Source organism: Crotalus tigris, unplaced genomic scaffold (assembly GCF_016545835.1).
Source record: "Crotalus tigris isolate CLP2741 ecotype Arizona unplaced genomic scaffold, ASM1654583v1 scf7180000020588.15403103151:6194809, whole genome shotgun sequence".
Classification (NCBI taxonomy): Eukaryota; Metazoa; Chordata; class Lepidosauria; order Squamata; family Viperidae; genus Crotalus; species Crotalus tigris.
This window is the reverse complement of record NW_024098092.1, coordinates 1,477,501-1,501,945: the sequence shown is the minus strand read 5'-3', so window position 1 is coordinate 1,501,945 and position 24,445 is coordinate 1,477,501. Positions and strand designations below refer to the sequence as shown.

Below are 24,445 nucleotides of genomic sequence, written 5' to 3'. Positions count from 1 at the left end.
GCCAAGGTGGCCTAGCCCTGCCTTATTTCTCCCTCCCCATCAAAGGGGAAATGCATTATGTGCTGAGTTAGCTCTCGGGGCCTGATTTCCCCCCCCCCCCCGCCTCTTCAACGGGATTTGGAGTCCCCCGTTAACAAGACAATCACAGACCACTAGAAAAACCATGATTGGGCTGTTGTTGGTTTTTTGTTGTTTGTTTCGTTTTGTTTTTGCTTTTTCCAGTTTTTATTGAGTGAAAATGTCAAACCTTGCATCAGTCATGCAAAAAAAAAAAAATCAAATAAATAAAACACATATATTAAATTTCTAGTAGCACTAAATTCAAGTGGAAAAATATTCAGTTCTTAATAACGTAGGTGCTGAGAAGACCAAATTCAAGTAAAATCAGAGCACGCTGTCCTGTCGTAGGATTTTTTTTTTTCTCGGCTTTCCTCTTTTTTTTCCTGTCTCAAAACCTATATATAGCTATATATCTATATATATAGGTATATACATATAGATATATACACACACATATATATATGTGCATACATATTATTTTATATTTTATATATATATATATTTATATATATATATATATACACATACATATTTATAAAACATTAAAAAGCGCACTGGTAGTTCAAGCTTCACTTGTCCCTCCCCCTGCCCCCACCCCCACACAGAAAGAGGAAAAAAAAGGGAGGGGAAATTAAAAACAACCAAATAAAGGTACACATTTTAAAATTCAAAAATGAGCTAGCAATGGCTTATAGTCCTAGTGTGCAATATGGATTTTACAAAAGGCTAGAAGTTTCCCTCAAAAATTCCCGTACGTCTATTATGTATGTAGGTGTGTTTCAGGATTGGGGGGGGGGGTCACACCTACCTAGAAACATGGTTTCCTTTTTGGAAGGCTGGGATTAATTATTTTTTTATAATTTATTTAGCTGGAGGCGGGGGCTGTTTTCCCATTCAACCCACAAAGCAGTAGTTAAGATGGGTTTGAAACATCTTCCTGGCTCCGTTTCCAAGGGGCTGGGGAGGAAAAACGTAACACACACACAGACACACACACACACCCCAGGACCTAAACTGCACTTTGGAAGTGACCGATGTGCTAAACAGGGAGAAACACACTCTGCGCACCCCCCAAATGCCTTTGGGCCCTGCTGGATGCTTCCCCAGGGCTGGAAACATCCACTACGTAATGGAAGTGGCTAACTATTTTCAGCCTCAGTATTAGATCGGGCAAGGTCGGGTCACCAAGTGGATTAAGAGAGGTTAAAAACTTCAGTGCATTGCCAGATTTTTTTTTTTCTAAATTGCCGGCTTCTCCCGTTCTGTTAAAAAAAAAAATTACAATTCTCCTGACTCTTATCGCAGCACTTAAGCCTTGTCATCTTACCTATTCCCCCACTAATGCCTGGGTATATTAAGTGCTTTCTCCCGAATTTAACGTGTGGATTAAAGCCTTTCCAAACAAAACCCTGGAAAAGGACCTGTTTTAAAGTGGAGGAAACACCCCCAAACTCTAGAGCAGTGGTTCTCAACCTTTTTAATGCTGCGACCCCCAACCGGTCGTAAGTCGAGGACTACTCAACTGGGGCAGCACCGTTTGCAGAATGGGACTTCTGGCGGGCTCAGCAGGGCAGAGACAGCCTGGACAATTCCTATTGGCTTTGGAAAGCCAATAGAATTAGACTCTATTCAAGAGAGTCTCTTCTATTGGCTTTCAAAAGCCAATAGAATAAAAGGGAGTAGCACAGCTAAGGAAAAAGGGGGGAAAAATGGTGGACTGCATTGTTCGGCGACCCCCGTGAAATGGTCGTTCGACCCCAAATGGGGTCCCGACCCACAGACTGAGAACCACTGGTCTAGATCGAGGCACAGAGAAGAGATCTGAGCAGATAAGATGTAGCGTTAACTCGGGTTCTCACATGCCCAATTGGGGAGGTGGGGGTGGCAGGGAAGGAACCAGTTGCCCCACTTAGTGTTTAGGACTCTGCAGCCATCTGCATCCCAAGCAGAAAAGGGGATTCCACACACCTTTGGGTGTGCACGTGATTCAGACTGGCAACTAACCTGTAAACACCATCACCACCACCACCACTGGGGAGAAATGCAGGCTTGATTTAAAGGGGTGTCAGCCGGTGGTCCGAATCGCCGTTTGCCCCTTTGCTGCGCAGCCCGACTACCTCTTTCCTTACCTGCATCCTTCCGCGGCTGCTTAAAGGCCGCTGACCAGGAGCAGCCAGAGGTTTTTATTGCCAAAGACGTGAGAGAAACATTACAACAGCTTTGAAAGTCGCAAAGTCTTGTAAATACACACACATATATATACACACACACACACACGTGTGCTATACTCAAGTCAGTTTTGTGGGGAAGACCGCCAAGTCCTCTCTCAAGGTACCTAGGGGGGAGGCGGGGGGGAGAAGTTTACTCACAGAGGCATCCACCCTTTCCAGAAAACGGGACTGCAAACGAGAGGTTTCCACATAGCACCTTTTTGGGTGAGCTACCCAAGAAGTTAAAAACGGGAGCAGGGATGTGCTGAGGGTTCCTAGCTGGGCATGTCACAACGGGGTGCTCACAACTCTTTGTCCTCCCAGCCTTGAGCCTTTGAGGAAGAAGGGAAGCCACACTACTCCCTGGAGTCGGGGTGCCCCCTTCTTAGTTGAACCCAGGGTCAGGCCAGAACCGGGATCCTCACGGTGCTGACCTTTCGTGAGAAAGTCAGAACGGGGAGGGGTAGCCCCCCCCCCCCAAAAAAAGTTTTTGCTACCCTTTAAAATACAATCGATCGATACTCTGTGCCTTGTCTTACCAGCCACATGACCAACCAATCTGCTATTAATGGGGCGAACAATCTCATCCGACTGCATAATCATTTTTTAAAAAAAATGTCTGCCAAATTGAAATCCCGAAATACGTCGCGATCCACGTTCTGTCCACGAGGACAGATGGGAAAAAAAAAAAATCCTTTTGCTCCCTTTTGCCTCTCGATAACATGGATGGTGTGGCAGGAGTTATCCTGGTAGATTTAACCAAATGTCTGTTTCCTCAAGGCAGCTTCTCACCAGATACTCAGAGTACAAACTGAAAATGACTCCTTCTAGCTGTTCTAGCTGTAACCCACCGATCCTTTCTCTCTCGCGCGCTCTCTATGTGTCTCTCTCTCTCTTCTATATAGCCACTTTTACGGGGGGAGGGGGGGAATGCAACACAGCTATAGTTTTTTCCGGGACATCTGAAACGGTTTTTGCCATTCTTTTCCTTCCTGGCTAGCCTTAAATTCAACAAAAGTTCCTGGGTTACATTCTCACTCTTTGCACTGTGAAGTGACCGGGGATCGTTTGCGATTTCCATTCACTCCCCCCCCCTTTTGTAGCCCAACAGCACAGACACAAGACGCAGGAAGGGAACGGCCGTGGCCCATGGCAAACCTCGGCTGTCGGGTATCCAAAGTGGAAGACCTCCAAGCTGGGGAGCTGTTCCCTTCCAGGCTAGGAAGTGCCTGGACTTTCCCAGTGTTTTTTGGGGGAGGAGTAAGGGGGGCTGGAGCACTTGACCTTCCCAGTCCCCACTCTGGACTGGGAAGACCAAATGCTGCCATGAATGGGTCCACCTGCTTTGGGCTGAGGCCTTCAGGGGAAGAGGCCAAATGGGGCCTGGTTCTCCTCCCCCTTGTCCGGCAACCCAGCACGGGGGAGGGGGAGCTGAAGAGTCCTGGGTTTAAAAGACCCCCACGTCACCCCCAAGAGCTTGTGATGAGCCCTCCTCTCTTTCTGCAGGCTGCACTCTGGAACTCCAGGGTCATCCCTGGGCTCTGCCTTCAACCCCCCCCTCCAGAGGGTGGGCTGCTTACAGCTGCACCTCGGTTCCTTTAGTGCCCCCCACTCCATCAGCAGGAGACCCCCCCGCAACTCCAGGGAGAGGCTCACATTATAAAGAAGTTCCTTCTTCCTTAGTAAAATTAGTTAACTATTATTATTATTAATAGTATTAGTATTATTATTACTACGGATATTTCACTCTCAGCCTGGATCAATTCATCTCATGTTTTTCCCCACCTGTTTTTTTTTCCTTTTATTCTTTTTCCTTAAAAAAACAAAAAAAAACAACTGATAATAAATACCCCTGTTCCAAGCATTCCCAGCTGCCTGAGACTCCCATTTCTCCCGTTCATTTGATGCCGGAGAAAGGGGGAAGAAAGGAATAGGAATATAAGTGATACCGGAACCCACCCCGTCCGTCCCTTAGTCTCCCCTCCCCCGGTGGCAAAAAAAAAGACTCGGCTTGCAGCTTAGCAGAACCTAATCCAGCTTTGCCGCTATATATATATCTATATCTACATCTATAGATATATAGATATATCTATATTTCGTTATGACTTAACGCGCTCGTCCCTCCTCGTGTCTCCGACAGGCGCTAGCTGCCTGCCCCCCTCCCCGTCTCCCTGAGAATGGGAGGAGTGTTAGAGGACAAATGAACACACACCGGAGCCGAAGGGTTAAAAAAAAACACCCATCCCGTCTTCCCACCGCCGCGAAGGGAAGTGGGCTTGGAAGGGGCAGGCCGCTTCCTGCCACAGGGAGCACATCCATCCAGAAGTGGGAGGGTCACGTCCGTCTGCATCGCGGGACCACCATGCTCTGCCTGTTGCCCTCTTGTAAACATGTGCACCCCAACAGATGGGTCCTCCCACCCCACCCTATCCCCAGGATGTTGCCGCCGCCGCCACCGCTTCCTCTCCGGTCCGGTCATGTCTCCGTGTTTTGTGTGGTCCAAGAATCAGTGCTTCCCTCCGTCTCTCGCAGGCACCTCCTGGGACAGAGTCGGGTTTTTTGCTGCTCTTCTGCCCATTCTAGCATTTGTTCTCGCCTCTCCCTCACACAGCAGGTCTCCTCCTGTTCATGCAGTTTTTGCTTCCTCGGCTTGCAAGGCCAAACCCCCACACCCACCACTGCCGTGCGGTCGCTCATTAAGGAGAGGCCTCGGGGGCCGGGGCGGTGGCCGGGTCGCCGGAGGGCGTGGAAGCGTCACTGGGATCCGCGGTGGAGAAAACGGCCTCCTCCAGTTCGCTCATGTCTTTCGTGGGCAGGCCCTGCGTGTCAGGGAGCGAGTCTTCCGAATCGGTGTTCAGCTCCTCTTCCTCCTCTTCGTCTTCGTCCTCCTCGTCCTCGTCCTCATCATCGTCGTCCTCCTCCTCCTCCTCGTTCATTTCCTCCTCCTCTTCGTCGTCATCATCGTGGGAAGAATCGTCCTCTACTTCCACGTTGCTGCAGGTGGCCAGGAAGTGCTTGCTGGCGGGAGGGGCCAGGCTCTCCCCTGGGGCAGGAGGGAGGCCGCCCGTGCCCTCGGGGGGCTTCTGGCTGAGGTCCACGGAGTCGTTGAGCCCCACGCCCGCCGCGTTCTGCAGGAAGAAGAGGGAGCTCTTGGCGTCTGTGCTCAGGTTGAGGGAGCTGTCCAGGTTAACGGAAGCACTTGGGCCTTCGTACTCCAGCGGGGCAGCAGGGAGGCCCTCAGGCCCCGGAGAGATGGCCGGCAGCTCTCCCCGCTCCTGTTTCTCGTGCTTGCGCTTGTGCGAGTCCATTTGCGACATGCCCACCACGGTGTGCTTGCAACCGGGGTAGGTGCAGTGGAAGTGGGAACACTTGAGTTTGTACTTGCACTCGGCCACTTCGCAGTCCACGCTTGAGCTGAACTGGCAGAAGCCGGCGGCGCTGATCACATCCTGCTTGCCGTGGTGCTTGCGGTGGGCCGTCACTTTGGTGCTGTCGGTGCAGCGGAAGCCGCAGCGCAGACAGTGGAAGTGTGTGCTGTTGCCGGAGAACTGGCAGTCGGGGAAGTTGCAGCTGAGGGAGGACTTGAAGCGCTTGAAGTCGTCCAGCACCAGATTGTCCACTCGGTCGTGGTGCTGGGCGTGCTTGTACATGTGGGTGCGACCGCAGAACTTGTACCCGCAGTTCTCCCGGGTGCAGTGGTAGTGCGTGACCTTGAGGGAGAACTGGCAGTTGGCGTCTTTGCAATCCTCATACAGGTCGTACCGCCGAAAGCCCTCCAGCATCATCCCCTCGTCCAGCATCTTGCGGGAAGAAGGGGTCTTGCGGCGCTTGCCGAAGGGCGACATGTCCTCGATGATCCAGAAGCGCTTCTTGGCCCCCGCAGCGGTTGGCATCGTGATTGTGTTCCCTGGGGAATCAAGGCAGAGGTTGCGTTGTGAAGAGGCCAATTCCCCCCCTTTTTTCTTCCAGACCCTCCCCCCAATTAGGCAAAAGCATTTTTTCTTGGATCATATAGCATGAGGGTTTTGTTGTTGCTTTTTAATTGCCAGGTTGTGATAGAGCACAATCTAGATCCCGTCTCTAAGTGGAATCACCTTGCAAGACCCAGGAAAGGTGCCTCCCCTACGGCAGGGGTCCCCAACCCCCGGTTCATGGACTGGTACCGAGCTGCAGCATGCCCGCAACCGGTCCGCACAAATAAGCAAAGTCCCATCCGTGGGATGCAGGCAGCACACAAAACCACGCGCCCTCCGGTCTACAGAAAAAGCTCTCTCCACGGAACCGGTCCCTGGTGCCCAAAAGGTTGGGGACCTCTGCCCTACGGACCAGCAGTCCTTCCAAGACCCAGGTGGCCCCCCTCCACCACCACCATCTCCCCGCGATTGGGCAAAAGTATTTTCACGCCCACCTCTATGGTTGAGTGTTGAGTGGCCTTCAGGGGGAAAAAAATGTTTTACTACATTTCATGGTGATTTCCTTTTTAGGATTTTGTTTGGGAGAAACCATGTTCCTTTGCCGAGGACTGTCCCCACCAGAAAGTGCCTTTCACGTCGCACCCAAGATTACCTTTCTCTTATTGTGATGACTACACTCCACAGGCCTGGCTTTAATTTTGATCTGAATTCCTCTTAAAATGAGAGGAACTGAAGAGATTTTTTTCCCCACCACGTTTCCGTCACTACTAAGTCCACGTGTAGGAAGCGTTCAGAACGCGTGGCTGTTGATCCTTCAATGCCAGGAGAAGAAAATGTCTGGGGTTTTATGTGAGGAGGGTGACATCAAAAGTCAAAAATGCCCTTGCGACCGTTTGAAGGACTGGGTGTCCCAGGGGGGAGCCTGGCGATGACAGGAAGCCGGAACTGGTCCAGAAGACAGCTGAAAGGTCGCTGTCAGTCTGGGGGGCCCAGGTCTATAGCGGCGCCTGGCCGATGATGTTGGGGGATGTTGGGGTAGCGCTAAGAGAAAGCGGAGGTTGGATTTACCTGCTGCATCCTGCACTAGCGGGACATCGCTTTTGACTGGACTGGCAAGGATGGGTGAGAGCCCTGTCGAGCTGGCGGTGGGCAAGGCAATGCCCCTGCTGGATCCCAGGGTGGCACTTAGCAGAGAGTATGAGACACAGGATGGAGAGAAGAGGTAAGGCAGGGAGGGGAGGGGAGATCTGAGCAGGGCTTGTGAGAAAGATGGAGGCAGAGGTGGCGGTGGTGCATTGTGGCTAACATCGTCACCCGCAGCAGGAGGAGGAGGAAGAACAGCCAGGCAGCCTGGAGAAATGTGGAAAGAAAAAAAGTAGCAGGGAAAGAAAAACAAAAACGACCACCAGAAAAGGAACAGAACCAAAATAAGACCCCAAGAAGTGTGAGCCATAGGATGGAAAATGGAGGATACATTCACACGTACGACAGAAAAACCAGAGCAGAGGAGGAGGAGAATGGAGAAGGGTGATGAGCAGCAACAGTAGCAGCAGCAGCACGGCAGAGAGAGGGTCTCCATGAGGGCAGCCGGACCACCCACAGCGGGGCAGGTGGACAGCACGTCTGCCAGGGAGACGACGGTGTGTGTATGTGTGTGTGTGTGAATGGTCGAATGGAAGTCAGGGAAGGACCGGCAGCTTCTCGGGCTGGCTCGTCCGGGGAGGCCCACGGCATTCCCTGGTGGGGACGTCAACCGACACTCCAGCTGCCTCCCAGAAGGTCAGGCCCTTCAACTGCCGCTCTGGGGCAGGTCTGCCCGTTTCTCAAGTGATTCATTGGAAGTGAATGTTAATCAATGAGGTTGTGGAGATTTTCAGCCAGCGGCATTGACTTCCTGTTCCCGGCGTCTTCGGGCCCAGCGTTCTCGGCTCGGCTTCTCAGAGCCCTCCGAGGCTCCGTTTAACTTGGTGAGGCTCTTCCGCCAATCCCTTGCCCCAAGAGTATCCAGGGCCCTCCGCGTTTGGAAAAAGAAGACCGCCTAACCCAGAGGGCACAGCCTCTCGCAGACTCCAGCCCGGCTGGGGAGCTGGGAGGAAGGGCAGAAGGGGACACACACTCACCTGCCGAGGTGCTCTCGTTGCCCACCGGGGTGCTGGAGCAGCTGCGGTCCATGTTGGAGGACTCGGAAGAGAGGGCGCCCGGGCTGCATCCCGCGTAATCCAAGTACTCCTCCGTCTCGGGGTCCATTAGGCTGGGGGCTCCCTGAAAGGAGGCAGGAGTCCCTGATGAAGCTGGGCTGGGGGCCAAGCTGCTCACTTGAGGGAGGCTGTCATTCCTAGCAGGGTGGCCCATGACCTGCAGCAAGACAAGGGAGGGGGCAGGGGTGACTTTGGGGGGGCCAAACAGAGCTGGGGTGGGGAGGGAGAGAGGATCTGGCTGCTTTCTGCTTCTCTTCCCAAAAGCAAAGGTGGGGCCAAGGTGGCTTGGGGCTCCCCAGGTAGATCCTAATCTCCTGCCCTGCCTGGGAGGGAGGGAGGGGGGCACAGGAGATGCTGCAAAGCAGCCCTCCATCTGCAGGAAAGAAGCCAAAAAGAAGGCGACAATCCACAGCCCTGGATTGTGTTGCGCTCCTGAAACTTGGGGGGGAGGGGGGCTGGGTTTGCCCCTCTAGAGACCCACGAGAAACCGCTGAGGAATTGTGACTTTTAATATCACATGAGGGAAAAGTCAGTTAAGCGCACGGGTGGCAATCCCATTAAGCCGCATTTCATTTCTTTCGCTCTAATTGAATTTTATTTCGCTCAAACTAGACGTATGTTCGGGTCCAGGCGCCGGGAGCTTGGGGGGGGGAGGCGGCTTCGTCCTGGTGCCCACTGCCCTCCCAAAGCGGCCCCAGGTGGTCCTGAGGGATTCCAACCCTTCAGGAGAAGCTGCTCCTTCTCCTACCCGCCCCCTCGAGGTGAGCCGGGATGCCAGAGGGCCACCTGCGGGGAGCCCCACAGCCTGAGCCTTCCGTGCTTCCCGTGTTCCCAACTGCCGCCGCCGAAAACATGGAAGCCGGGCGGAAGGGACCCTCCGGGACAGTCACCTGAGTGGGGACGCGGTCAAAGTTCTTCCCCAGCATCCTTCTCATGTGCTTCCTGGCGTGGGACGTCATCTGATGCTTGAGCAAGAAGGAGAACTGGCAGCCCTCGCGGATGCAGTGGAAGTGGCTGTTGACCTGGTTGTATTTGCAGCCTGGGAGGAAACAGGAAAAGAGTCGCAAAGCCGGCAAGCAACACCGGGCAGTCGGGAGTAGACGTACCCCAGACGCTGCTCTTGATCCAAGGCCGGGAGGGAAGAGATCCGGAGCGCTTCCCCACAGCCGATCTAGAACCCCAGAGGGAAGAGAGGCTCTCCGAGTGAGGAGAGGGCCGTTGCCTCCATAGCGATGGGGGCTGCCGTGGGGGGAGGCTGGGACCCCCACTTTGGCACTTGGTCTTCCGCGATTCGGGCATTAAACTCTTCCTCTGCGGAGAATTTGCCTCCCCGTCTTTGCAGAGCATCCGAAGGGGGCGGACGGGGATGCCTGCCCTCCCCACAAGAGGAGCAAGCGGGGAGGTCCCCGAAAGGGAGACTGCCTGTGGTCCAGCCCTAGAGGGGCCCAGGCTGAGCAATGACCCCCCCCCCAAACTGCCCGTCTCCTTTGCGGAGGAGGATGCGAAGGTCGACCGAGGGGGACATCTCCCAGATAACCCAAATGACTTCCAGAGAGACCTAAGTCAAAGCCGCCCACACTTAAAATTTATTAATTGGCAGGTTGAACAAATTAAAACTGATCAGTTTTTAAAAGGCTTTAATTGGAAAGCCGTTTGAAATTTATGAAAATTGCTGATGCCAGGGGCCGTCTTTAAAAGTGGCATTCCTTGTTTTCCACAGGCGGGAGAGACAGAGAGAGAGAGACAAAGGCCCTCTTAGATGCCGCCCGCTATAACTTTTATTTAATTATTTCCAAGATTTATTAGTTGCCTTATAGCAAATACTCTCCCAGCATGACACACAATGAAAACACAAATAAAATCCAAAATCCATATACATCTCGTCAGAAGCAGCATAATAAAGCCATCAATTAAAAAGCAGCGGAGGTTAAAAAACAGGCACCAGCCGTCCGTGTTTCCCCCCCCCCCCCGCCCCACAACCTGACAAGCTCTAAAGCCACCCCGGAGCTAGAGTTGCTTCCTTTGCGGTTCCCCACCCCACTGCAGATGGACTTGAGTGTTTTTGGGGGGGGGGGGCAGAGGGATAAATTAATGAATGCAGCGGCCCCGGGCTCTTTAAGCCACGTTCTGCCCCAGGTCTGCTCACGAGTCAGCCTGCAAAGCGAGCATTGCAAACTAGGAGGGCATTGCCAAGCTGGCATTTCTGGGGAGGCTCTCCTCCACACACACACACACACACACACACACAATGCCCCCCCTCCCAGCCCTGCCCTTCCCCAGCCTTCCTGCTCTCTGCTCTGCTGGGGATGAAACTGACAGCAGGCAGGCAGGCCAAGGCTTGCCCGTTGCCAGGAGAGCCGAGTGTTGGGTGTCATCGGACGGTTTTGGGTGGCCCCGGTGATGTGCCGGATGGCAGCCAAGCGCCAAGCCTCTTGGCATTCCTGAGCCAGGAGCCAGGTGAGAGGGCGGCCTGGGCCCTTGTGGTTGGTTACAGCCTGTGCCTTGCTGTCATCCTGGCCTAAATTGATGAATTATAACAGGGAGTTTATGGAGACACTCAACCATCCAGGTCATGGTTAGAATACAGCTGGAAGGGACCTTGGAGGTCTTCTAGTCCAGCCCACCCCCCTGCTCAAGCAGGAGAACCTACACCATTTCAGATAAGGGGGCTGTCGAGTCTCTCCTTAAAAGCCTCCACAACTTCTGGTGGCAAGCTGTTCCACTGGTTAAGACCATTAGGAAGTTTCTCCTTAGTTCCACCTTGCTTCTCTCCTCGATGAGTTTCCACCCGTTGTTTCTTGTCCGGCCTTCAGGCGCCTTGGAGAATAACGTGATCCCCACGCCCTCCCCCCCACTTCTTGGTGCTTTTTCAAAAGGTAACGGGACTTTCTTTTTATTTTATTTATTTATTTTTCCCTCCAGAACTGAAGAAATGAGACGTGAAATGTTTTCACCGAGAAAAGTCCAGTTGCTTTTTGGAACTACAAAATGGAGTCGCTTTTCCCCCCTCTTTGAATCTTCTGGGGTGCTTTTGTGCGCACCCCTCGTGTCCCATCCACAGCCCTGGAGTGGCGTTCAGGAGGGGCGAGGATGCCAGGCACGCGAAGGGCACTTCCAGTTCCCTCCAGGATCCAGAGGTGGCGGGATAAAGGAGGGTTGCCGTTGGGGGGGGGAGCTCAGGACTTTCCACTGCTGAAGTTGAGCAGCCAAGGGGGGGGGGAAGACCCAGAAGCAGCCGTAGCCCAAGGGACGCCAAACTTCGGTGAAATGACCGGGGAAGGCCAAGACAGGCCAGGCTCCTTTTGGCCGTTCCCACACACCAGCGGAGCAGAAGGGTCTCCGGCCTCTGCCCCAGGTGGGCAACCTAATCGGGCACTGCCACCAGGGCTCCCTTATTTTAACTGCTGGAGGAACTGGGGGAGATGCTGGCCCGGCCTTTGTTACTGGCAAATCCAGCTGCTAGCCACACCTGCTGCCGCCGCGCAGTTTGGGCGCTTTGACGTGCCGGCTGCTTCACCAGGCAGTTGGCATCAGAAAAGGGCAGGGCCACCCTCGCTGCCAGCAGAACCCACGCCTAAAGGGGACCCTATTTCTATTCTGGGATGTCCCGAATAGAGGGGGAGGGGCTTGCCAGGAAAAAGGGGCACTGGTATCAAGGACTGGTGGAGTGGTTTCCAATTGTTTCCTCCCCTCCTGCCTCAGGATCTGACGGTCAAGAGGGTCGAAGAAGGGCTGGAGGAGGAAAGACGGACGGGTGGCTCGACCTTGCCCGGCGTGGCAGTGCGGGACTCTAACGTTGGAGCCCCAGCTGATTACCAGGGAAGGAGCCCCAGATCGAAGGGAGGAACGCTAGTGGAGTAAAACGACGTTGAAAGACCCGCTTAACCTCCCCAGAAGCTGGAAGGAAAGCCGAGCGTGGAGGCTCATCCGGGGGGGGGGTTTGTCCCCCGTCCCGGCCGCTTACCCAGCCTGCCGCATTCTTCCCGCTTGGTGAAGTACTTGAAACCGTTGGCGGCCCTTCGCTCGGCCTTCTCGTGCTTCTTCACGTGCCAGGGCAGCTTGGTGGTGATGTTGGTGACGAAGAAGCAGCCGGGGCGGAGGCAGTGGTAATGGCCCCGCATGCGGAACTCGCAGTGCTGCGGAAGGGAGAGAGGGAGGGAGGGTCAGGCCTCCCCTCTTGGGAAGAGCCCCCCCATCTCCAGGCAAAGCACACACACACACCCCGATCTCGCTTAAGTGCTCCAGGAGAATCTCTTCCTGCTACGCCGCCTCTCCTTTCCTCCCAGGCAGATCTTGGGAGAAAGGTGTTTGATGGGGTGCTCTGAACCCCATAATGGGGTTCAATGGAAAACACACTTTTCCTGGGGCCCCCCCTTATACACTAAAGAGGGAAGAGGGGCTGCATCTCCACTGGGTCCCGTGATCCAAGTTCAGACGCTTGGCAACTGGTTCGCATTTATGATGGTTGCAGCATCCCAGGGGTGTGTGTGCGTGTCACACGCCCCCCCCCAAAGGGTTGCCTTTCAACTCCCAGGTGGACTTTGGCCTTTGAAAATAGAGGCGCTACAGCACCCCCCAAGTTTGAAGGGCTCCAGCTTTGGAAGGGCGTGTGGTCTCAGAGGTCTCTCTCTCTCTCCTCCCTTTCCCTCCCTCTCTTTCTCTCTCCCTCCCTTTCTCTTCCTTCCTTTCTCCCTTCCCTCCCTTTCTCTCCCTCCCTCCCTCTCTCCCTTTCTATCCCTCCGTCCCTTTCTCTCTCCCTTCCTTTCTCCCTCCCTCCCTCTTCTCCCTCTCTCTCCATCCCTTTGTCCTTTCATTTCTCTCTCCCTCCCTCTTTCTCTCTCCCTTCCTCTCTTTCGCTCCCTCCCTCTTTCTCTCTCCCTTCCTCTCTCTCTCTCCCTCCCTCTCCCTCCCTCCCCCCCCTCTCTCGGGACCCTTGGGTGGTCCTCACCTGGTTTGGGCAGAGACACTGCAAGGAGTAATAGGCAAACTGATCGCGCACGTTCACCAGGTTGTTGTTGGGGTTGATGTGGTCGAGGCAATGGGACTCAGCCTTCCCGGAGGTTTTGCACACGTACTTGCAGTTCCCGAAGAGACAGTGGAAGTGGAACTTGTTGGCGTACTTGCAGTCCGTTGCCAGGCAAGGATCGCTGGAGGGGAGACCAACCGTGAGTCCTTCTGGCTGAGAGGGACGGTTGCCAGCTTCCCCTTCCCAGCCGTGGGCAGCCCGGTGACCAAAGGCCTGCCTCGGACACGCCACACCCAGATCCCCCCCCCCCCGGATCCCGCCTCGCCCTTCCGAAAGAGCCACTCACTTCTCTTGGAACTGGAGGAAGCCCGGCTTGACCTGGGGCTTGGCGTTCTCCAGGGACGTGGTGGCCAAAGGGGAGGTGGTCAGGCCGGCCCCCGAGGCCGGCAGCTGAGACATGGTGGAGGCCAGCTGTTTCCAGGCCAGGAGCGTGGGAGCGGACGGCACGCTAGCCGGATTCGCGGTGGGCCCCTCTGCGGCCGCGGCCAGAAGGGCGGAGGCGGTGGATGGAGAGGAAGGGGTGATGGAGGTCTTGTTCTCTGCCGGAGTTGGGAAGCTGTGCTCCGAGGTTCCCTTTGCGGCGCCCCCCTCTGTTCGGAAGTGGAAACTACAGAGAAGGGTGAGGAGAGCGAGAGAGACCCATCAGCCACAGACACGGACAAGGAGAGCAGCTCATTCAGTCGCCCCGTTTAGGCTTCGCTTAGTGGTCTGCCGCTCATTTCTGAACGGGGGCGTCGGGTGAATCCCTAAGGCTGATTCTGGGCAGCTTCACAAAATTAAAAACGTCGTGATGTAACAGAGTGGCATTCATCGCACCTTCCCCTCACCTTCCCCTTACGGGCTGTCCAAAACTCATGTGGCTAGATCTCAGTTTAAAAGCGTGTCTGAAAGTGGGCAAGATTCAAATCTCCAGGGCAGATGATCTGGACAAAGCTCTGGGTTTCTACCACAACACCTCTCCCCCTTGTCATTCTTGGGCCTTTTTCCAGCTTGAAAACCCCTAGGATCTACACACACACACACACACACACACACACACACACACACACACGTTTTAGTGTTCCAATCAGGGAAAGCAGTTCACCAAGACCATGGGGAGACAGCGTGAGCAAACCCACCCAAGATGGGATCCACGGGTGTGTCCACCCCACACCAGCCTTTTCTTCATTAGCTGTGATCCAGGAAGCTGGGCTGAGTGAACACTGCAGTGGTTCAATTAGGGCAGTGGTTCTCAACCTTTTTAATGCCGCGACCCCCAACCGGTCGTAGGTCGAGGACTACTCAACCGGTCGTAAGTCGGGGACTACTCAACGGGTGCAGCACCGTTTGCAGACTGGGACTTTTGGCGGGCTCGGCAAGGCAGAGACAGCCTGGACAATTCCTATTGGCTTTTGAAAGCCAATAGAATTAGACTCTATTCAGGAGAGTCGATTCTATTGGCTTTCAAAAGCCAATAGAATAAAAGGGAGCAGCACAGCTAAGAAAAAGGGGGAAAAATGGCGGACTGCGTTGTTTGGCGACCCCCGTGAAATGGTCGTTCGACCCCAAATGGGGTCCCGACCCACAGGTGGAGAACCACTGAATTAGGGCACTGCCTGTATCCACAATGACACCAAGCCGCAGTATCAGCTGGCGCCAGTGTTCCTATTTCACGGGTGTGAAGACTGAGGCCAAGAGAACACTAAAGTTCTGTTGGAGATCCTGCAAGCCAGGGGTCTTCAGACTTGGCCCTTTTGTGACTTGTGGACTTCAACACCCAGAATTCCTCAGCCAGTGTCCACACTGGCTGAGGAATTCTGGGAGTCGAAGTCCCCAAGTCATCCAAGGGCCAGTTTTGAAGACCCCTGGTATAGACTCTCCTGCTTGAGCAGGGGGTTGGGCTAGATGACCTCCGACGTGTCCCTTCCAACTCTTTATGGGCTTACAAGGAAGGAGCTGTGCCAGGGGTGTGTCTGGCCCAGACAGGCCAGCACCAATGCCTCCCGCCCTCCCTGGGCAGGATTGGAGGAGGAAGACCCGTGTTTGTTTACTGTGGGTGTCTTGGGTTTGTATTTGTGTACGTGGCCCAGAGTCACCGAGAGTGAGCGGACGGCCAGAGGCATTTTTTTTTAAAAGAAACAAATTGGTCCCTCCGCCTGTAATCATCTCTGCCATCTCCAGTCTTCCTCCTCCGTGCCTGAAGGGATTTAAAAGCATGCACGCACACACACACACACACACACACACGCACACAGACCCACACACACTGCCTGGGACTTACTTAGCGTGCTTCAGGGCTCCATCCACAGTGCTGAAGAGGGCCCCACACTCTTCCACCACACAGTGGAAATGCATCTTGTGAAGGAAGTCGCACTGGGCATCACAGAAATCCTTGGTGCCAAATCTGCCGAGGAGAAGAAGGGGGGGAGCCTGAAACTCTGCAGGCCCCCGTTCGGCACCTGGGCTGCCCCACAGACGCGCAGAGACCCCCCGGTGATTCAGGCCAGACCCCTGTCCGCCACTCTCCCCCTCCGGCCTGCAAAGCAGAGGCTGCTCTCCTGGGCCCAGAGTCCTGTCCCCCCCACCTGCTCCCCATTTTAAGTGGCTGGTCTCATTCTGCAAGCGGCGGGAATGTTCATTCCTAGCTGGGCTTTGAATGGGAGACAAGGACACCCCCTCCTTGGGCTGGAGCATAATGGCCCAGCTGATCAGGCAGATACTGGGGGACAAAGAGAGCAGGCCTGCTGGACAAGGAAGAAGCGGGCCTGCCGTCTCCTAAGAGGGTCAGTCTTTTAATTAATTGCTTGGCTTTGAATTGGCTGGATTTAAATATATTTACATACTGGAAAACACAGATGAAGGTGTCCTTCTTACGGAAAGAAAGCAACACTGTCTCTTATATATATATATATACACACACACACACATTTTTTTAGATCTCTAACAAAGAATAAAGGGCGAACTGGGATAGCTATTTCGAGTTTCTTAACTCTCTTCAGCCAGACTTACCCTTCTGAGATTCGCGCCTGGGCTGTGTGCATGTTAGGCAGCTGTATTAACCTCTAGGCCACAAGCTCTTTCTCACTTTGTCAGCTGTATCAGGTAGGGAAGAGACAGGGGGAGGAGATTTACCTTGAGTGTTTCTTGATGCACCCTGTCGGCCCAAATATGGGAGAAAGAAATCTATATGCAAGCAGCCCAGATTCGAATCTCAGAAGGGTATGGCTGGCTGCTGAGAGCTAAGGAGCTCGAAATAGCTATATCAGCTTCCCTTTTAACGCTTGGTTAGCAATCCAAATTTAACACACACACACGTATATGAGATGGTGTTGCTTTCTTACATATATATATGTTTTCTGTCTGATTTGGAAAAAAAAATTGAGCCTTTTCTTATCGTGGGTTTTTTTTAAAGCCAGTGGGGAGGTCGATTTTGATTTGTTCAGCCTTCCCTGCGAGTAAGGAAGCTGTTAACGCCCCACCTCTCCTTGTGAGAAGGCTCATGATCTTTAAGGAGACGGTTGTCGTGTAGCAGACTGAGGAGCTGCAAGAAGCAGCTTCAGAAGCCTTTTGGACCTTTCTGGAAAAGCCAAATACTCCCTTTTCGAAGACTGAAGGAACCACAGGAGGGGAGAAGGGGAACCTAATTCATTCGGCTTTCTTGGCTGGACATTTCTTAACTTCGGGTCTTCCCCCAAGTGGTTCAGGCACAGACAGGGCTGGGTCAGGAGCGACTGGAGGCATGAAAACCAAAGTTGAGTATTTCAACAGTAAGAGCCGGGCAAAGCAGGGCTGCAAGGAGCCTTGACGTCTTCGGCAGAGGAAGCTGAAGGCCTCGCTGGCCTGAACGGAACAAATTGAACCCCCAAGAAGCAGCCAGCCAACTTAAGGCAAGGGGGCAATTCCAGGGAACAACAGGAGACGGAGGCTGGTGGATGCTGCTGCTTGAGAGCGAGGACGGAGGCCCTGGTTTTGGATGCCGGACAGGCCCCCCTGGCGCCTTCGGGCAGGCTCTGAATTTCTCAATGCAGGGAACTAGTTGATTTGACTTCCAGTCCTGGGTATGTTAGGCCCGTTTTATGTGCGCTGAGTCTGTTTTTTTTTTTTTACTGTAAATGTCTTTACAGAAGCTGAGGCAGGGTTAAATTCCATTAATGGGCAAAATAACTCAAGTCCCCGGGACGTAGTGATGCCTGAGCTACTGGAAGCTAACCAGGGTCCTGGCAATCTGCCCTGCACGCTGCTTTGGTGCCCAGCCACCGAGGACAGGGAAGGCTCCTTGGCACCCAGGCCCAGGGCCTTCCATGGGGCAGCGCTGACCTCCAAACAGCCTTTTGGGTCTCCTCCTGCCCTCACCTGCGCAAATACATCTTCCAGGGCTCGGCGAGCTTCTCCTGAACCAGAGCCTTCACTGTCTTGCCCAAATACTGACTGGCGTCTCCCGCAGCTGGCAGCTGCCCACCGTCGCTCTCCCCCTTCACGCTGAGGAGGCTTCCCAGGTTCGGGTTATTCTGAGACATCTGCGGGCAGAAAAGGGATTCCGGCGTTAGGAGAGAAGCCGGGAACTTCCCGAGCGGATCTCTAAGAGGGGAAAAAAAATGTGAGAGGCATAGACCCGTGGATTCGGCCGACGCAAGGAATCCCTATGGGTTTTATTCCGCTGGTCATTGCCGACTCTAGGGGGCGCTGCTCACCTCCGTTTTAAGGCCCTTGAGCCAGCGCTGTCGGAAGACATTTCCGCGTGGTCACCGAAGGGGTACCTATTTATCTACTCGCGCTTCCATGCTTTCGAACTTCGAGGTTGGCAGGAGCAGGGGCGAGAACGGGAGCTTGCCCGGTTGCGTGGCGCTGAGATCTCAAACCCAGGCAAGCCCAGAGTCTTATCTGCTCCATCAATTACACTCTCCCTGAGCGGCTTTACGCAAGCTGCTGAACACCCATCGTCCCCAGCAAGCCTGGCTTTTGGGGTGGTGTGGTCTGAATGAACCCCCCTCCTCGTAGGATGGGCCATTCCTCTCCCCTCTCCTGAGTCAGAGGAAGCATTTGCTGCTGCCTTGATGGAAAGACGAGGCTCCTTGCCATTATACGAGGGGTGGTGGGGCGGTGGTTAGAATGCAGCATTGCAGGCTAAACTCTGCCCACGGCCCGCAGTTCGATCCTGATTGGCTCAAGGTCAACACAGGCTTTCACCCTTCCAAAGGTCAGTAAAACGAGGACCCAAATTGTTGGGGGGCTATAGGCTGACTCTGTAAACCGCTTAGAGAGGGCTGCAAAGCACTGTGAGTGGTATATAAGTCTAAGTGCTATAGCTATTCCTTCCTTCTTTCCTTCTGTCCGCCATGGTGACACAGTGGTTAGAATGCAGTATTGCAGGCTGACTTTGCCCACTGCCAGCAGTTCGATCCTAATCGGCTCAAGGTCGACTCAGGCTTCCATCCTTCCAAGGTCAGTAAAACGAGGACACAAATTGTTAGGGGGCAACAGGCTGTCTGCAAACCGCTTAGAGAGGGCTGCAAAGAACCGTGAAGTGGTATGTAAGTGCTAAGTGCTATTGCTCTCAAGTCCAGGAAGGTGGCTAATGCTAGCCTTCATCAGAAGCCAGTTTGAAGGTGGCAGGGTTTAAGCTACCCAGAAGGCCAAGCTTTGCAAATTCCTCCCAAACGGCGAGGGGAACGACAGGAGAGTCAAGCTAAAGAAAGTGCTGGAGAACTGGGGAGAAAGAGAGAGCCCCTCAAAAGCCTGGCGAGAACGGATGCAGCTCCAAGCAAAGCCACACCGTCGTTCCGGAAAGATCCTCAGCCCTGGCTGGATGGCAGGTTCAGGGCAGCACCTCGGAAGAAACCTCAACGTTGGCTTTGAGGATAAGCAGGCTCTGAGTGGTCCTGGCTATGTAAGGCAAGGCAAACGCTCTCGCCAAAATTATATTTAACATTTACAGAAGGAGAAAAAAAAAAAACAACCCACACCGCCCGATGGATGCATAATTTAAATAATGGCCTTCATAAAAAGGGCCGCGTGATTTTTCAAAACGAAAAGGCTTTCGAGAGAAGCCTGCTCGCTCCAAAATTCTGGCGGCCCTTCTCCTTCTTTTCCATTCTCGGAAAAATAAACAAAAGGGGGAAAAAAAGCAGATTCCTCCAACCCCTTTTTGAAACTTCTAAGGTAAATACACGGCACTAATAAAAGCAAAACAAGAAGTGGCTGGTTCTGAAATTAAAAAAACAGCAAGCCCCTTCACAGTCCTCCTACTTGTGGGGGGAAGAAAGAAAGAAAGAAAGAAAGAAAGAAAGAAAGAAAGAAAGAAAGGAAGGAAGGAAGGAAGGAAGGAAGGAAGGAAGGAAGGAAGGAAGGAAGGGAGAGAGAGGGAGAGAGAGAGAGAGAGAGACTGAGTGTGTGTGTGTGTCAGGGGCTGCGATATATTTCTTCAGCCAGTTCATTAAATTAATTCGTAAGCAGTGGCTCTGAAATTATACCCGATGAAAAATGGTCTCAAAATTTAAATGGTACAAACTCATCTTATTAGAGGGAAAACATTAAAAAACAAACGCGTCTCCCTCTTCTCTTGCTTTAATTTCTCTGGGTGGGGGGAATGAAAGCCAGGCTGATGGATGGCTCTTACCTTATTCATAAGCGAGGATAAAAGAGATGAATTTGCCGAGACTGTGTGGCCATTTGATTCATTACTGGAACACACAAACCAACAGGGCTTAGTTAAGATGTGCATAGGGGACCTGCAATTAATTCTCTTTTCAAATTGGCAAAAAAAAAAAAAAAAAAAAACCCACCTCCCCATCTTCCACCTGATGCATATGAAGGATGAAGGGAAGCAACCCGCCCTTCTCCTGGCCAGGACATCCTCCCTTTGCACCGTCTGCCTCTGCGCCAGGAGGTCTCTGAGGCTTTCGGATCTGGCCTGGGTAGCCCACCGGATAGCCAACTTCCCCTTCCCATTTGGTCCCAGATGAGAGCCTTCTCCTCTCCACTATGTCAGGAGAGCAGCCAAAAGAACTTCCTGCCGTGGTTCCGAAGACGGGAGCACCTGGCTGGGAGGTCCCCCTATTGCTCAGCCACAATGCCCAACTCTGGCTGGGAGGTTAAACAGGTAAGGAGGCCCACGACACACACGGGGCCCACCACAAAGCTTAGCCAATCCCAGATGGGAGCCTTCTCCTCTCCACTATGTCAGGAGAGCAGCCAAAAGGGCTTCTTGCTGTGGTTCCAAAGATGGGAGCACCTGGCTGGGAGGTCCCCCTTATTGCTCAGCCACAACGCCCAACTCTGGCTGGGAGGTTAAACAGGTAAGGAGGCCCACGACACACACGGGGCCCACCACAAAGCTTAGCCAGTGGGGCCTCCTCCTTGAAGTGGAGATATTTCCACTCAGGCAGACCTCCAAACACCTCTTTCTTCTACAGCTGAAAGGGGAGGCAACTGGTGTGCCCTGCAGGTAGTCTTGGGGTCCAGGTGGCCTGGCCAATGGCAAGGGATTGCGGGAGACGTCCCCAATTTGGGTGGTTCTCCTCTGTTTTAGCATAGAATAGAGCCGGAAGGGACCTTGGAGGTCTTCTAGTCCAGCCTTCAAGCGGGAGAACCTATACCATCTCAGACAGGTGACTGTCCAGCCTCTTCTTGAAAAATGTCCAGCAACGGAGCACCCACGGTTTCTTACCCGTGATCTTTCATTCTAAGGTCCAGGCTGTGCTCCTGCAAGGAATCCTGGCTTGCGGCGGGTCCCGAGCCGGGATTCTCAGCCGCCTCGGGCTTCATCTGCGTTAGGTTAAACCGCCCAGGGGTCGTGGGCTGCCCGTTTCCTGCCCGTGCGAAAGAGGAAGATGGAAAAGTGGGGGGGGGGAGGGAGACAGAGACCCACAAAGTGTCACTAAACAAAGTTGTGGAAATCAAGCCACAATAAGAAATAACGCATCCATTTAAAATCACCTACGCACAGGGAGAAAACAACCATCTTCCCCTCCTCCCCCCGCGACACACAAGCCGTTTGAGGAAGAGAGAGAGGCCGGGGTTAGCTGGTCAGCATTTATTGCCGGGCTGACGTGATGGGGTCTGACGTCCACTCCTGGTGTGGAAATTCTTCGAGTGATAATTATTGCAAAAATTATGTCAAAGTTGTCCAGGCTGTGGGGCTCTTTAAAGGCGAAGGACGGAAGGAGGCGAGGGGGGGGGGAGATCTGATGCTCTGTGCAAGCTGTCACAACTCATTTGTGGGGCTGCCTCTTAAACGTTTATTAAAGATGCCGTTAATGCTGAGGCAATGTGGCAGCTTTGGCTGCTAGTCAAGCCCCTTCCCATTCCCCAGTCTCCATGTTGCCTTGGTGACTGGCACCGGTCCCTCTACTGAGCATGCCCAGAAGGAACGTCTGCCATGTCAGCTCGATCGAAAATGACACCCAATCCCATTGGTTCAAACCGCCTGACCCCTCGGCCCCAACACGGGGGCTCGGCCAAGCGGCTTCCTTGGCAGCGGCCCCGGCCTTCCTCCCTAAACCACCGACTCCCGTTTGGCAAAAGCAAAGTGGTCCCCAAAAGGAGGCTGAGACCCCCCCCCAAACGGAGAGGCGGGGAGAAGGACCCTGCGTGCGGGAAGGATTGAAGCACGACAGGGAAAAGTTGCTGACGGGAACGTGTCTGCTGAGTTTCACGCCACTACGCTGACTAAAATATTAATTTGCCCAGAGGCACTTCAGCTGATAGGGAACTTGCTCCACTGAGGGCAAGTGGCTTTTTATGGAAAAAGGAAAGAAAGAAAGAAAGAAAGAAAGAAAGAAAGAAAGAAAGAAAGAAAGAAAGAAAGAAAGAAAGAAAGAAAGAAAGAAAGGGAAAGGGAGGAAAGAGAAAGAAAGAAAGGAGGAAGGAAGGAAAGAAAGAAAGAGAAAGAAAGGAAGGAAGGAAGGAAGGAGGGAAGGAAGGGAAAGAAAGGAAAGGGAAAGAAAGGAATAAGGAAGGAAAGGAAGGAAGGAAGGAAGGAAAGAAAGAAAGAAAGAAAGAAAGAAAGAAAGAAGAGAAGAAAAGAAGGAAAGGAAGAAAATAAGGAAGGAAGGAAGGAAGGAGAAAGAGAAAGAAAGAAAGAAAGAAAGAAAGAAAGAAAGAAAGGGAAAGGGAGGAAAGAGAAAGAAAGAAAGGAGGAAGGAAGGAAAGAAAGAAAGAGAAAGGAAGGAAGGAAGGAAGGAAGGAAGGAGGGAAGGAAGGGAAAGGAAGGAAAGGGAAAGAAAGGAATAAGGAAGGAAAGGAAGGAAGGAAGGAAAGAAAGAAAGAAAGAAAGAAAGAAAAAAGAGAAGAAAAGAAGGGAAGGAAGGAAAGGAAGAAAATAAGGAAGGAAAGAAAGAAAGAGAAAGAAAGGAAGGGAGGAAGGAAGCAAGCAAGGAAGGAAAAATCAATCAATCAATCAATCAATGCTCTCCTTGTTAAGGAAGACTCCCCCCTCCACACACCCCTGGCCTTTTCAAAAAATAATGGAGAGAATAAAAGGCTTCCGCCCGTGCCCTGGGACCTAGTCTGAGCTGGACTTGAAAGGACCGCAAAGATTCCCAATCCCAGCCCAGGGGAAGGGCGACTTGGGAGATGCCCCAAAGGCTGATCTCCCGATCTCACCCTCCCTCCTTTTCTCCATGGGGGGGATGACCTGCTAGGCCCCCTTTGGGGCGTTTCCCCCGTGAACCGCTTCGAGGAGGAGGAGTGACTCCTGCCGAGGGGACTCACCTGCCTCCACCGCCACGGAGGGCTTCAGGGCCGCCGCCGCCAGCCGAGCCATCATGGGCGAAATCAACCCTTTGCTGGCCGAGATCTTCTCCATGATGGAGGAGGCTGGAGTTGGCGAAGAGATGGCCGCCGCGTCGCCAGAACCTGAGAGGGCCGGGGAAGGGGAGCAGGCCGAAGACGCCGGGTTGGTGCTGGGCGTGCCGGCGGCTAGCAAGCCGGTGGAGCTGGCGGGGAGTTGGGCCGAGACCCGGCCGGGGAGCACGGGGAAGTAGGAGCCTGCCGTTCCCGGAAGCGCTGCGTTGGGCAAGGCCAGGGCCAAAGGGATATTGCTCGGGAGAGCCTGCGAGAGCAGGGCGGGCATTTTGGAGGCCGGGGGCATATTGCTGGCGGGTTTGCTGGCGGCCAGCTCGGCGGCCGAGGAAGGAGTGCCCGGGACGATCAAGGAGACGGAAGACTGCTGACTGGTGGGGGAGGCACTCAGGCTGGAGTTCTTGGAGCTCATGGCGGAAAAATCGATCAGGTCGTCGTTGCTGGATTCCTCCTGCTCGTTCTCCTTGGCGCCCAGCAGCGAGGCGGGCAAACCCAGCATGCCCGAGCTGCGGATGTGGCGGCGCTCGTGTTTGCGCTTGTGGGAGGTCATCTGGCTGGTGGAGGTGAAGGTGAAGCCGCAGCCGGGCCGGATGCAGTGGAAGTGGTTGGTGGCCTTGCTGTAGACGCAGCCCTCGTACTTACATTCCTCGTACTTGTAGAACTTCTTGAAGCCGTCCTTGGCGTAGGCGTCGTCCTTGATGTGGTAGCTCTTGTGCTTCTCGATGTCGCACTTGTTCTTGAAGGTGAAGGTGCAACCGGGCCGCCTGCCAGAGAGAAAAGGAGGGGATCAGGCCTGGGGATCAGGAAGGGGCCTTTTGCTTGCCTTGCCCTCCGGGACGGTGAAATCGGGATGGAAGCGGTCGATCCCTCACAGCCAGAGACCGGGCAGCTAAGCGTGTTCTGCCTTGGTGTCTTGGTTCTGCCCGAGCCTTTCACTAGAGCTGGAGTCCACTACTGCAGGGGTCCCCAATCCCCGGTCCGTGGGCCAGTACTGGGCAGCAACCGGTCCGCACAAACAAGCAAAGCCCCATCTGCGGGATGCAGGCAGCACACAAAACCACGCACCCTCCGGTCCGCGGAAAAACCTCTCTACACGGAACCGGTGGTCCCTGGTGCCCAAAAGGTTGGGGACCTCTGCACTACTGGGCCATGAGCTGTTCAGAACCGAGACACCCGAGGCAGCAAGCGCACGTACACACACCCTCACTTACGCAAGCAGTGGGTGAGCACATGCCCACGTGCTCCATTTACGCAAGC

General features: G+C 53.7%; 1 protein-coding gene across 7 annotated transcripts in view; it reads right to left on the bottom strand.

The window, feature by feature from the left end:
* Window positions 1-1,737: 1,737 nt before the first annotated feature.
* CASZ1 (castor zinc finger 1) overlaps window positions 1,738-24,445 on the bottom strand; it is a 259,152-nt gene continuing 236,444 nt past the window's right edge. For 4 of the 7 annotated variants that reach the window (XM_039367870.1, XM_039367871.1, XM_039367869.1 and 1 more), the window contains 12 exons: window positions 23,099-23,952; window positions 21,054-21,195; window positions 20,004-20,067; window positions 17,741-17,904; window positions 15,669-15,791; window positions 13,695-14,015; window positions 13,331-13,529; window positions 12,347-12,518; window positions 9,273-9,421; window positions 8,305-8,539; window positions 7,253-7,534; window positions 1,738-6,177 (listed from right to left, as the gene is read on the bottom strand). In XM_039367870.1, coding sequence (XP_039223804.1) covers window positions 4,967-6,177; window positions 7,253-7,534; window positions 8,305-8,539; window positions 9,273-9,421; window positions 12,347-12,518; window positions 13,331-13,529; window positions 13,695-14,015; window positions 15,669-15,791; window positions 17,741-17,904; window positions 20,004-20,067; window positions 21,054-21,195; window positions 23,099-23,952 — 3,916 coding nt within the window. In that variant the 3' untranslated portion in view covers window positions 1,738-4,966. The remainder of the gene's footprint in view (window positions 6,178-7,252; window positions 7,535-8,304; window positions 8,540-9,272; window positions 9,422-12,346; window positions 12,519-13,330; window positions 13,530-13,694; window positions 14,016-15,668; window positions 15,792-17,740; window positions 17,905-20,003; window positions 20,068-21,053; window positions 21,196-23,098; window positions 23,953-24,445) is intronic. The other 3 variants (XM_039367873.1, XM_039367874.1, XM_039367875.1) reach the window with 3 other exon arrangements.